General features: G+C 45.1%; 1 protein-coding gene across 1 annotated transcript in view; it reads left to right on the top strand.

Moving 5' to 3' along the window:
- Positions 1-297: 297 nt before the first annotated feature.
- The window catches only part of DRD4 (dopamine receptor D4), a 43690-nt gene continuing 30942 nt past the window's right edge, over positions 298-13045 (top strand). The window contains exon 1 of the mRNA XM_081203182.1: positions 298-1688. Coding sequence (XP_081059308.1) covers positions 1431-1688 — 258 coding nt within the window. The 5' untranslated portion in view covers positions 298-1430. The remainder of the gene's footprint in view (positions 1689-13045) is intronic.

The following is a 13045-nucleotide window of genomic DNA, read 5'->3' as shown; positions in this document are numbered from 1 at the left end:
CTTAGGATATTCTGTTTGAAGGCTGAATGTGCTAGGAAACATGTTATATTTTGTATAGAGTTTGTGTGCTTATCTTCCCCGAGAAAGCTATTTATCTTGCCACAGAGGTGCCTGTTGCAATTGTTCTTTGGAGTATAGTTTGCACCAGTGTCACACAGGCACTGCTGGATATTATCTGTGATGTCAGGAATGACGCAACACAACTGCTGTCTCCCATAGCTGCAAGGTTGCGAACGTGAACTTTTTCACCCATCTTTAAAAGGGGAAAAAATAAAAGTGTATGGAAGGCAATGCATTTTCGTGCAGCAAGGCTGCATTTATCCACCAGTAGTTTTGAAAGATGTCAAAGGCAGAAAGGTTGTCCATCACGAGCCATCCAGCCATTCTAGGCAACTTTACTCCGGGAGGGGAGAAAATGCTTTTATTTGCAGACTTCTCCCTGACCCTGTTTGCCAGTAGCTATCTGCCCTCTCCCTTTTATCAGATTTGTAGGAAGCCTACCACGAGGCGACATCTACCGCGGTAACTGCCCTGGGTGGGAATCCCGCAAAAACAGACATTCTCGGGACCTCCCGATTGTCTGGCAACGCCTCAGGTTCCCTGTGGCGACTTCGTGCCCTGAGAAACCTTCTAAGGAGCTGCACGTGCGAGCGCTCAAGCCAGGGTGCTGGCAGGTCTCTGGGCGGTAGGTGGCAGATTTTGGCGCGACGTCGCCTGGGACTCCTGCCAGGCGCTGCGAGGCGCAGGAACCACGGGTCTCCTGCTCCCCACTTGTGCCCGGATTGCGCCGCGCAGGGCGCTGCTGATTGGCCGTCGGCTCCTCGCGCGCGGCCCAGCCCGGCCTCCCCGTCAGAGCGCCCTCCCTCCCTCACTCCGTCCAGTCAGCTCGCTTTCCTCGCCTCGAGGTGACCCACTTGTAGCTCGCGCCGGGGCAGCAGAGCTGGGCTCAAGCGGGAGAAAAAAGTGAGCGGGAATTGCAAGGGTCCGGCGCGTGCGTTGCGCGCGGACGCGTTTCCTCTTCTAGTCCTCGAGGACTTCTTCCTTCTTCCCGTCCGGCTGCTGGCGAGGGTCGAGCGGGAAAGAAAACTTCGGGAAAGGGGCCGCGCCGCGTCGGTGAGGCGAGAAGCAGAGCGTGCCTGCTGCTGAGAAGCCCCTCGCGAGCAGGGACCGGGCGGCGCCGAGCCTCGGCGTCTCTCTTGCCGCCTTTTGCTCGCCGGGATCGCTCCCCTGGCTCGGCTATGGAGTGGGGCAGCCTGGGCGCTGGCTTCCGCCCAGGCAGCTCCGGGGCGATGTGACTCTCTTTCGCCAGCCGAGCCCTGCCGTTTAGGGACCATGAGCCCGTGAAGCTCTTCGGCCTTGTAGCTCGTCAGGCGCAGAAGCGACCGTCGGCGGGACGCGGGTGCTAAGTGAAAGGGCGGCGAGCGGGAGCCATGGGGGCCAACAGCACCCCCGCCTTCAATGCCACCGACGCCTGCCCCACTCCCGAAGAGGAGCCGGACTACAACTTCGCCGCGCTGGTCTTCGGCGTCTTCCTCATCCTCTTCATCATCAGCGGGAATTTGCTGGTGTGCCTCAGCGTGTGCACCGAGAAAGCGCTGAAGACCACCACCAACTACTTCATCGTCAGCTTGGCCGTGGCAGACCTGCTCCTGGCAATCCTCGTGTTACCTCTCTACGTCTTCTCAGAGGTAAAGTCCATCGCCTTTTCCTCTCGCCTCGCTTTCCTCTTTCCCCCTCGCGAAGGTAATTTCCCATGCAACCTTTATTTGAAGGGGTGGGAGCAGGCACCACCTATGTTAATAAATATCCCTTATTTTGAAGCACGACTATATATACTTCAGAAGGTGAGGTGCAACGAGTGGCCAGGACTTTAAAGAGAGTTGTGCAGCAGGAGGGGATTTCAAGGTAGGTGCAGTTTTCTGCGTCCTAGTGTTGCCCAAGGAGGAGAAAAGCAGGACCTGTCAGAATTTCTCTTTCCCACAACTCTCCAAAAGGTCCCCAAATCCTTGTCGACTATTGCAGATTTGAATGCCACAGGGCAGCCTTTGCAGGAGAGCTTGTGGTGCCTTGTGGGCATGTTTGGGATCCTGTAATGGAAAGCCTGTGAAATGTTGCTTCAGTGCTTAGACCTTGCACATAGTTGTCAGGGACTTGCTGTGGGACTTCATGGAGTTTGGGGGTGTTGTGCTGTCTAGGTGAGCCTGCGGGGCTAACTGGGAGCAGAGAGCACACATCTACATTGCAATCTTTGTAGCTGCTGTGCGGACAGTGTCTCTTGCATGAGCCTGCAAGAGACAGTGAGGCAGGCAGAGCATCAGCACAGACTGAGCCTGTACCTTCTGTACTTTCTGTCTAGTGGTTGAGAAAGACCCGTGCAAATGTGTTCAGACCAGAACAGATGCCGCAGTTCTGTGGTGCCCTAATTTCTTTGAAGTTTTCTGCTAACGGTATGATTGTCGGCACTTCAATATGTAATGCTAGGTGGATAAAGGCATATTACACAGCCACAGGTCTGGGCGTTGGTTGAATATTGTCAGGACTATGGTGATACAGGAGCAATGGCCTATTGATGATGATGGGTTGTTTCACTATGTCATCTGTGGGTATATACCGTGTTTCTCCATATATAAGACTAGGTTTCCCCCCTAAAAAATAATGTCCAAAATTTTGGGGCATCTTATACACGGGGGCCATCTCCCTCCATTTTCTTAAATCAGAGTCCCTAAAAATAGGGGGCGTCTTATACATGGGGGTGTCTTATAGACAGGAAAATACGGTAGTTCTTCTTTGTGACAGTAGTGTTTGGGTTTTTTAACATATGAGGAGTGGAGGTATGTAAGTAGGGGATTTGTCCAAACTATTCAGTATGTCTGTTATAGAAGTGGTATTTGTGCTTAGATCTCTTTGGTCCAAGTCCGACATTTCCTCAATACTGACTAATCTTAAATAGCTAATTTGCAACAATTTTACCATAGAATCTGATGCTAAAGTTGCAAGTGTCTTCATAACCTGGGGAAATTAGCTAGGAAATAAAACGAAATGTGTTTTCTATCCAAGTTTCAGCAGCATGGGGCATTATGGATTTATGTAGCATAAACACTGTTACATAGTCATGGTTTGAAACTAAACATAAGGTTACTCCTGAAGAAGTTCAACCAAGGTTCTAGGACATCTGCTAAGGAATGCAGCCTAAACATTTGTGGTTTTGGGTAGTTTGCAAGCAGTGTGTGGACAGTGGTTGCAGCTAGGGCTGGATCTTAGGGCTGAAGCTCAGGGCTCCTCAGCCAAGGTTGCTCACTGAGGAACACCCAGAGAGTGACAGGTGGGGGTGGCAATGGCACTGGGATTTCTACGGGCGTGCTAGAGCCAACCGGGGGTGATGGTCATTGTTGCAACATCTTTCCTATTTCCTTCCTCTTTTATTAAACAAAATATGTACTTGGGACCAGACAGGCAGACACATACTTAGTCATTTTATTGTTTTTACTTCAAGAAATATATTATCTCTTTCTACAAAAATGTGCTGCTTATTTTCATGCAAACACCTTTACCATCAGGGCAGCACAAATGAGCTCCATTTTGTTCCTGCAGTCACAGCGGGGTTATGATTTAAATGAGTTCAAAATGTGAAACTAATCAGGGTTGGCAAACTGTTTTTTGTTTGCTTTTTGTCCTAACGTTTCAGGAATGTACAATCAGCTTTACAGCATGGAATGGCAGAGGAGGGCAAGTAGAGAAGTATTACCAGATGATGTAATATACACAGCCACCTTTTTTTTTGGGGGGGAGGTGGGTGCCTATAAGACCATTAAGTCAAGGATCTAAACTTATCTAGCTTTGCCACTCTGTGCTGATCTCATGCAAAACATTTGGAAAATCAGAAGTTGAGATAAACGAGAGCACTGTTAGTGCTAGTTAAGTGAGCTAACTGATACATGGGAGATTTACAGTGTCCAGGTGGATCTCAGATAAGCCCAAATGGCAGATGAAGCAGAAATTCAAGTGCTTCTTGCAGATTTGGAAAGCAAATTGTTCCAGAGCTGAACATTTGTTTAGCTTTGGTTTCTTTGTCATTGAAAATTTGTGTGGCATCTGAGGAAGATAAAACTCATGGGCAGCTTGAATTAGGATGATTTGCCTTGCTGTTTGCTAGGGGTTATTTTGTGGGGCATTGATATGTGTGCATGCATGCCTGCTACAGGTCTCTGTTTTACAGCATAACCAAGAATTAATGTTCAAAGTAGGTGTGCCATTCCCTCTTAGATCTGATTCAAAGTCATTTGGAGTTAATGGAAGTCTTGTGAGGCAGAGGTGTGAGAGGAGCTAAATGTGGAGTAGATTGAATGTCAGAAATATGTATTAGAATATGAATTAGAAACAGTGATGCGACACATACCACACCCTATTATTATCCATTATCTTAGCAGGCTGTTAGTAGATGAAAAAAGCACTTATGTTTCCAAGGGTACCTCTAATTTAAAGAAGAAAAGAAGCCTTTTGAGCTAAAACATTCTTCCCATTTACATGCAAGTGAATGCAGCTTTTGGGTAATGCTTGCTTGGCTCCTGATCTCATAAAGGTAAAGGTACCCCTGCCCGTACGGGCCAGTCTTGACAGACTCTAGGGTTGTGCACTCATCTCACTCTATAAGCCGGGAGCCAGCGCTGTCCGCAGACACTTCCGGGTCACGTGGCCAGCGTGACAAGCTGCATCTGGTGAGCCAGCGCAGCACACGGAATGCCGTTTACCTTCCCACTGGTAAGCGGTCCCTATTTATCTACTTGCACCCGGGGGTGCTTTCGAACTGCTAGGTTGGCAGGCACTGGGACCGAACAATGGGAGCACACCCCGCCGCGGGGATTTGAACCGCCGACCATGCGATCGGCAAGTCCTAGGCGCTGAGGTTTTACCCACAGCGCCACCTGCATCCCTGATCTCATAGTCCATTGAAATAAACTGGAAAATAATATCCACCAGCTTTTGATCCTCGTGTATCTCTGCTTTAAAGCACACAAGTCTGTATTTAGCTCTCTATTCTGTTGCATGTGCAGTTCTTAAAGACTCATACTGATTTTCTCTGCAAATTGTCTAATATTGTTCAGTTTCAAATAATGAAACAGTGGTTAGAGGAACACATTATTGAGTCCTTGGTTCTGTTGTATCTCTGACCCTTTGAGATACTTTATCCTTTTTCCATTTGCAAAATGTTGATGACAATATGGTTTCAGCAAAGTTTGAAGTAGTAACATCCATGAAACCTGTGATGTGCAAGGAGGGTAGGGAGTTATTTTGACTGATTATATACAGAATGCAAAACCTGTATCAACTAGCCATTATAGGACTCGGCGAATTGCTGAGAAAGATTTTGAAGAGCGGTATCTTCTAGCATTTGAATCCTGAAACATTGATATTCAAAAGTTACCAGGAGAGCATGGCTTACATAAAAGAGAGGTGCTCGATGGAATTTCCCAAACATCCCAGGGCAAATAGATATGCAGCAGTCAGTGGTGCTCAAAATCTATGAACACAGGTAGAGCACAGGGTTAGAAGACCCACACATGTATGCATCACATAAAATCCAGAGCAAGAGGCGGGCAGGATTTCCGAATGTTTTATGAGATTAGTATGATTTAGAAGTAGAGAGTCGGCAGCAGAACAGGGCCTGGAAAAGATGGGAGTGTTTGGATGATTTGGGAACTGTGGCACTGCAGGGAAGTGTTGGAGCAAACATGCACGACTCATAACCTATAAGGCTGAATGTAGCCAACTACCCATCTATTGTCGCATCCAAGGTACATGACATGCTCCCTGTTTTCACATTTCTGGGCAGGTAGCACCTCCAAAAAAAAGGTTAAATTTGTTGCTGGTAGTTAAAGGCTACACAGGCCTGTACTAGGAGACATACAACGTCATAGCATATACAACACATGGTAAAGGAAGAGGAGCTGTAGTGGCTTTTCTTCTTTTGCCTCCAGAGCGTAGCTGTTTTCTGCTGAATTGGCAGGTGTTCATATTCCAACAAGGGCATAAAACCCTGGCGAAGACATGTATGGAAGTACAGTACATACATTTCCAAAATTTGTGTGTGTGATGTGATGTGAAGCTGTTTAGAAAGCTAGAGATATCTCCCTGTCCTACTGAAGTGTGAGGATTGCCCACCTCATTCAGGGTAGCCCAATATTGATGTAACGACCCATGTGTTCCTTGAAAACGGTGTTTCTTGTGCCCATTAAGGACACAACATGTCTGTACAATGAAGGTTCTCCACAAGCTGCAGCACAGTGAACAGAAATGTGCCTCCCTGTGATAGGCAGAACCCGCCTTGCCCAACCAATAGGGAAAGGCAAAATAGCCAAGGAAAAGAGGGATGCATGCGTTGCAAATAAACTTTGGTATGCAGTGACAACACACATAGGTTTTTGGCCATGTTCCTCAATCTCTTTGCTGCCTTAATCTGACAGATTTAGTTTAATTGCTCCAAGAAAAATTATGAGCTGCATTTTTGGGGCATTTATGACCCTTATGACCCTTTTTAAGGGGGGGCGTTTCTTACCTTTGCTTTGTCCTTTAGACATATGCCACTGTGACTTCTTCAGTCAAGTGATGCTTGAAAGCAGTCATCCTTCCCCTTCTTTGGGCTTTTCACCACGTAGCAATAATATTTTAAATATTTCCAGCAATTGTATCATAGCTTTTAATGATTATTTTAAGGTGAATAATTTGTTGGTGACAGGTTTAGCTCACTGAAAATCTAACGAAGGTTGGTGATCAGATTCCGGTTTTGCTCTTGTTTAAAAATGAGCCTAATTAGTTTATTATGATGGTGCCAATCATCCCATGGTAGAAATAAATTTGGTGCCTCAGATGGAAAATACAAGAGATGTCTTATGGAAGGAAAAACTACAATAATTTCAATAAATGATCATTTATAGATGGGGAGGGGAAGGGATGTCACTTCGATGCTGCTAATGCAGTGCTTTGACTTCACCCCCCAGAGGCACGCTCCATTGTCTCTCGACGGATGCCAACCAACCATAGCTGGGAGTTAGAGGCTGTGGCCTCCAGATGTTATTGGATTACAAATCAGTCTCCATCATCCCTGACTGTAGGTCATGTTGGCTGGGGCTGATGAGAGCTGGAGCCCAACAACATCTGGAAGGCCAAAGGTTAGACACCCCCTTTGTAGGGGGAAGAGGGGACGGCAAACATTGGTTGTGCTAGCTGCCTTCCCCTTGCACAACTATTAGGTGCAACAGCTTCCTCACTTGTACAATATTTGAAGTTGAACAGTTAGATATAATGATACATATTTTGACCACTTCAGGGTGATATTAGCCTTTTTTAACCCTCCCTTTCTCAGTTGCTCCCAAAGTGTACCAGATTCTGCTTTGTGGACTGCAAAAAGCTACAGTACGGTAATTCCCACAGTCCTCAGCAATTGGATCATGCTGCACTGATAGCATATCAGAAGAATAAGCTTTAACCCAGTAGTTTGGTTTTTTTTAAATCTAGCAATGGGAACATAAAAATGGAAGCACCCCATATTTGGAAGTAGAAGCAGTTGTTAAATGCTTATAATTTGAGCATAATGAGAGCATTTCACCAGAGGCTTATCATTCAGCGAAGGAGTGAACAAACAGGAGATGGAGATCTGTAGTTGTAAGATGCATAAATCATTAGATTGATTTGAACATCTGGGTATAATGTCAAGATCTTGAATTATTTTTATGTGCCTTCTGGAGCTAGTGCTGATGTAACACTGTGCAGTCGCTTTACCACATTCAAGTCTGGGAAAGGTCTTCAGAGTAACATGCTTTTTAGCTTCCTCCCTCCCCACCCCAATCCCTTCACAGCTCATCACTAGCAGGAATTCTCTTTCCCTTGCCCCACTGGTCATAACTAGAGTTAAGGATCTCATTGGCACCAGATTTTTTCATGGCTAGCAATAACTAGGTTTCCTTGCAATCCGGATATACTGACTAGCTTTAAATCCTGGTAAAAGGTTATTCTGGTTAGTGCTAACCACAGTTAGTTCTGGTGCTTTAAAGTCCATGGGGAGTAGAAATTTGTGCAAGACAGTCTAACCATCCCTACAACAAGGGGTAGTGATCCCATAGTCAACTCCATGGTTACTGGTGTTAGTCTACACCAGACCCCAGCTTCTGAATGCTTTAAGGGATTTTTCCTTCCTCTCACCTGTGAGATCTAAAATTATAGACCTCACACAGCAACATCACCTTTGTTTTGATGTATGTGTTTCTTTATATATCATGCCAGGAGCAGGGACTCTATAGGAATTACACAGTGCCTCTGGGGTTGCAATCAGACCAGAAGGGTTGTCAGCTCTGCCAATATCCCTGTAGTCTCTTTTATTTCCTCCTGTCAAGAGCACACAAATTCTGCTATAAACCATTTGGAGTCGTTAGAGCACTGTGGGGTGATTTTCTCTCTCCATTAAGATCCTAGTAGCCCTTTCTATCATCTCCAGTGTGGATTCTATTAGTTTTGGATGAAAGGTGATGCCAGCAGGCAGTCAATTCAATATTAAAGCTTTTGCTGGGTTGTTGCTGCCTATTCAGTCAAACCAGGGTTAACCACTTAGCTACTTATTTTAATACAATTCATTAGGAAAGAAGAGTGAATCACCAGTAGTTGGCTAAGCGATTCCCCTCTTGTGTTTTTTTTTTTTTTGGGGGGGTGCATTTTACTTGCTGGGAGGGGACACAATAACACTCTTTAACAAGTGAAGGTTGATTTGTTATTCACCAAGGAAAGTCTCATCAGCCTAATGGTGGGCTTTCTTGTTCCCAATTCTACAGAAAACAGTATCATGTTTAGTCTTATTTCTTTTCTTCTTTTTAATTTACTCAGCATGCAATATATTTGTTATATTGGGCTGTATATAATAAGGCAGTCACGTTCTGTTGAATAGAAATCCTTACCAATTGTGAAGTGCATCTCCTTTGACTTCATAGGTGTCTTTATCTTACGAAATCTAGCAATGACACAAACAGAGACCAAGAGGTCATTGACGCCAACTGAGGAAACACTGGGCCTGAACACACACCACCATTTCTCTCAAGTTTCTGAGTCTAGACCCCCACAGTTCATAGCTGCCCCCATCCTAGCTTAGTTTCATCAAGGAACTGATAAACTTGTGTCCAAGAGCTAGTGTGTTAACATAGGCAGCATCCCTGGTAGAGATGACAGAATGTTGGACTTTGGAGTAGATGCCCCACTAAGGTTTTGTGTACGCCACAGCAAGAGGTCAGAGCTGGAGAAGTATAGTCTGACTCAACAATTGTTTTGCTTATTTGTGTTAGGTTGTCAAGTTAGATTTTTTTCATTGCGCTTTAATATTGTGTTCAGAAGCTGTTTTATGGCTATTTTATTTTACTTTATTTCTGTGTATGTTTACATAATGAGTACAATTTGCAGTGTGTGTGTGTGTGTGTTTGTGTTTGAATGGTCCTGACTTTTTCTATGTTGTCTTAGAAATAATCATTTCTGTTTTTGATGTTCTCTGTGGAACATGTAATCTGCTCCTTGTCCTCTGTCCAGGGTCCTGAAACAGCTCTCACTTGCTTCCCTTGCTGAAGTGCACCCTCCTGGCTCACCTGTAGATTTGGGGAGAGGATGGCGCTGTGGTTTAGACCACGGCGCCTCTTGGGCCTGCTGATCAGAAGGTCAACAGTTTGAATCTGTGCGACGGGGTAAGCTTCCCTTGGTCTATCCCAGCTTCTGCCAACCTAGCAGTTCAAAAGCATACCAGTGCAAGTAGATAAATAGTACCACTGTGGTGGGAAGGTAACCTGTCTGTGGACAAACGCCGGCTCCCTTGGCCTGAAGCGAGATGAGCGCCGCACCTCATAGTCACCTTTGACAGGACTTAACCATCCAGGGGTCCTTTATCTGTTTTACCTACCTGCTTTATCATGATAGGACAATAGGATGTACACAAAATAATATCAGGTGTGTTTGCATAAGGGCAATCAAAATTTGATACAGGGTATTGTCCTTTTTAAAATTAACTTCCAGTTTTGGGGTTGTGGCCCTCCCCCAATGCTTGTACTGTACAGGAAAAAAATAATTTTGAGGAGTGCAGTTTGCAGCCCTCTGTATGCAAACTTTTTCTTACAAAGGGAGCACGGTTGCATCAAAGTTGATAAATGAGGAATTTATCAGTCTCTTATGTTCTGGTGCCCTTCATAGTCAGGGGTGAGGAAGCTCTGGCCCTTCAGATGCTGTTGAACTACAACTGCCATCTGCCACAGCCAGCATAGACAGATGTCAGGAATTATGGGAGATGTAGCCTAGCAAGCTCTGGAGGGCCACAGGTTCCCAATCCATTCCCTCAGTTGTTTCCTAGTATCTCAACAGGTTTGTAGCTTATTAGATTTGCTATAGACCATTCCTCCTCTTTCCATCAGTTAACTGTGCCAGACCTGAGTGCCTTAAGGGATGTGAAGCTTTCCAAGTGCCTGCAACAAGCCTTTTTGCCACTGACATTGCTCTAAAACTGAACAAGCTTTGTGACATCATACCACTGGTAGGTGTCCTAGTATGAAGCATCGGAAGCCAAAATTATACATTATACCCAATGTGACATTTTTAAATACCTGCAAACTTCATCCCCAAAGAGAAGGACAACTGTACCCTTCTAGAATGCATGTCTAAAACGCATTCCAGGTGTGAATGTAATGCATATCTGAGTATATGCTGCTAGTGTCTCCGTGCATTACTCTGGCATCTTAAAAGAAGGGTGGCAAAATGCCATGGGGACTCATAAATTGATTATGCTCAAAAGGTTTTTAGTATCTCTCTGCCAGCTTCTGAATGGAGGGCAGAATCAGCATCTCCAAGACATCATAAGCCACACCTCTTCTACAAAAATGTATGGTACCCTAAGAGTTGAGAACTAGTTTAAACAAAAAGGTTCAACTTGTACCTTCCAGTGAATCTATTTATCTGCTGTCCTGCTCTTCTGGACTGGCTTCAAAAGTCTGTTGAATGCTTGAAATGGCTACAGGCAATCTGTTGATCTGCCTTGAGAAGTTCTCACTAATACTCCCCCCATGTGCAAATCTTCCTCCAAACCTTTATAAAGGGTCAACTGAGGGTTCTTAACTGAGAGGTGACAGTAAGCCTTGCCAGCTGCTGACTCAGTGACTTCAGTACGGCTTGTTTCAAACAAATCATAATGAACATTGACCATAGTTTGTCAATTCAGATAACGTGACAGTCTGATATGCAAAAGCTGCACCAGTGCAGAGAAGGAGGAGGGTGTGAGTCCAAGGCTCACCTGGGCTTACCTAGGTAAGAGTGTCTGAGTCCCAACTGTTTACCAGTGACAGTGAATGAGAAAGGTTCTTCCAGCACAAATTTGGCCATTGAATTGAAGAAAACTTGGGGAGGAAATGAGGAGTTTTGTGAGTGACAAAAACTGGGAGCTCAGTTCTGGCGCTGAAAACAAATCCCTGGGCTGAGCATGTGTTCTAAGGTGTCTTGTTCCTTAATTCTAAGTGTATGCCTGGCTCCACAGTTGTTGTTTTTCACTTTTAGTTAAGTATAATGTACAAATGCAGCCATGTTATAACATTCTGCAAGTCTTTATCTGCAAGAAGCGGAAAGGAGCAGCCAAGGATACTAGGACTCAATTTCTTGACTTTAAGAAAGCCGACTTCATAAAACTTAGGGAAGTGCTGGGTGAGATCCCATGGACAGTAATACTAAAAGGAAAGGGAGTTCATGATGGCTGGGAGTTTGTTAAGAGGGAGATAGTAAAAGCACAACGTCAGGCAATACCAATGAGACGGAAACATGGAAGGTGCCTAAAGAAGCCAGGGTGGCTATCTAAAGAACTTTTAACTGAGTTAAGATTTAAAAAGGATGTGTACAAAAAATGGAAAAGGGGGGAAACCACCAAAGAGGAATTCAAACAAATAGCCAGCACGTGTAGACACAAAGTCAGAAAAGCTAAAGCACAGAATGAACTCAGGCTTGCTAGAGAGGTTAAAAGCAACAAAAAAGGCTTTTATGGGTATGTTCGTAGCAAAAGGAAGAACAAAGAAACAGTGGGGTCACTCAGAGGAGAAGATGGTGAAATGCAAACAGGGGACACAGAAAGGGCTGAACTCCTCAATGCCTTCTTTGCCTCAGTCTTCTCCGATAAAGAAAACAATGCCCGACCTGAAGAATTTGGAGCAAATGATTCAGCAAAGGAAACACAGCCCAGAATAACTAAGGAGATAGTACAAGAATACTTGGCTAGTTTAGATGTATTCAAGTCTCCAGGGCCAGATGAACTGCATCCAAGAGTATTAAAAGAACTGGCAGATGTGATCTCAGAACCACTGGCAGTCATCTTTGAGAATTCCTGGAGAACAGGCGAAGTCCCGGCAGACTGGAGGAGGGCAAATGTTGTCCCTATTTTCAAAAAGGGGAAAAGAGAGGACCCAAATAATTACCGCCCAGTCAGTCTGACATCAATACCAGGGAAGATTCTGGAGCAGATCATTAAGAAAACAGTCTGTGAGCACCTAGAAAGGAATGCTGTGATCACCAATAGTCAGCATGGATTTCTGAAAAATAAGTCATGTCAGACTAACCTGATCTCGTTTTTTGACAGAATTACAAGCCTGGTAGATGAAGGGAACTCAGTGGATATAGCCTACCTTGATTTCTGTAAGGCATTTGACAAGGTGCCCCATGATATTCTTGTAAAGAAGCTGGTAAAATGCGGTCTTGACTATGCTACCACTCAGTGGATTTGTAACTGGCTGACTGACCGAACCCAAAGGGTGCTCATCAATGGTTCCTCTTCATCCTGGAGAAGAGTGACTAGTGGGGTGCCACAGGGTTCTGTCTTGGGCCCGGTCTTATTCAACATCTTTATCAACGACTTGGGTGATGGACTCAAGGGCATCCTGATCAAATTTGCAGATGACACCAAACTGGGAGGGGTGGCTAACACCCCAGAGGACAGGATCACACTTCAAAATGACCTTGACAGATTAGAAAACTGGGCCAAAACAAACAAGATGAA

Source organism: Podarcis bocagei (genome assembly GCF_964188305.1).
Source record: "Podarcis bocagei genome assembly, chromosome: 1".
Lineage (NCBI taxonomy): Eukaryota > Metazoa > Chordata > Lepidosauria > Squamata > Lacertidae > Podarcis > Podarcis bocagei.
This window is presented reverse-complemented; position numbering and strand designations above follow the sequence as displayed.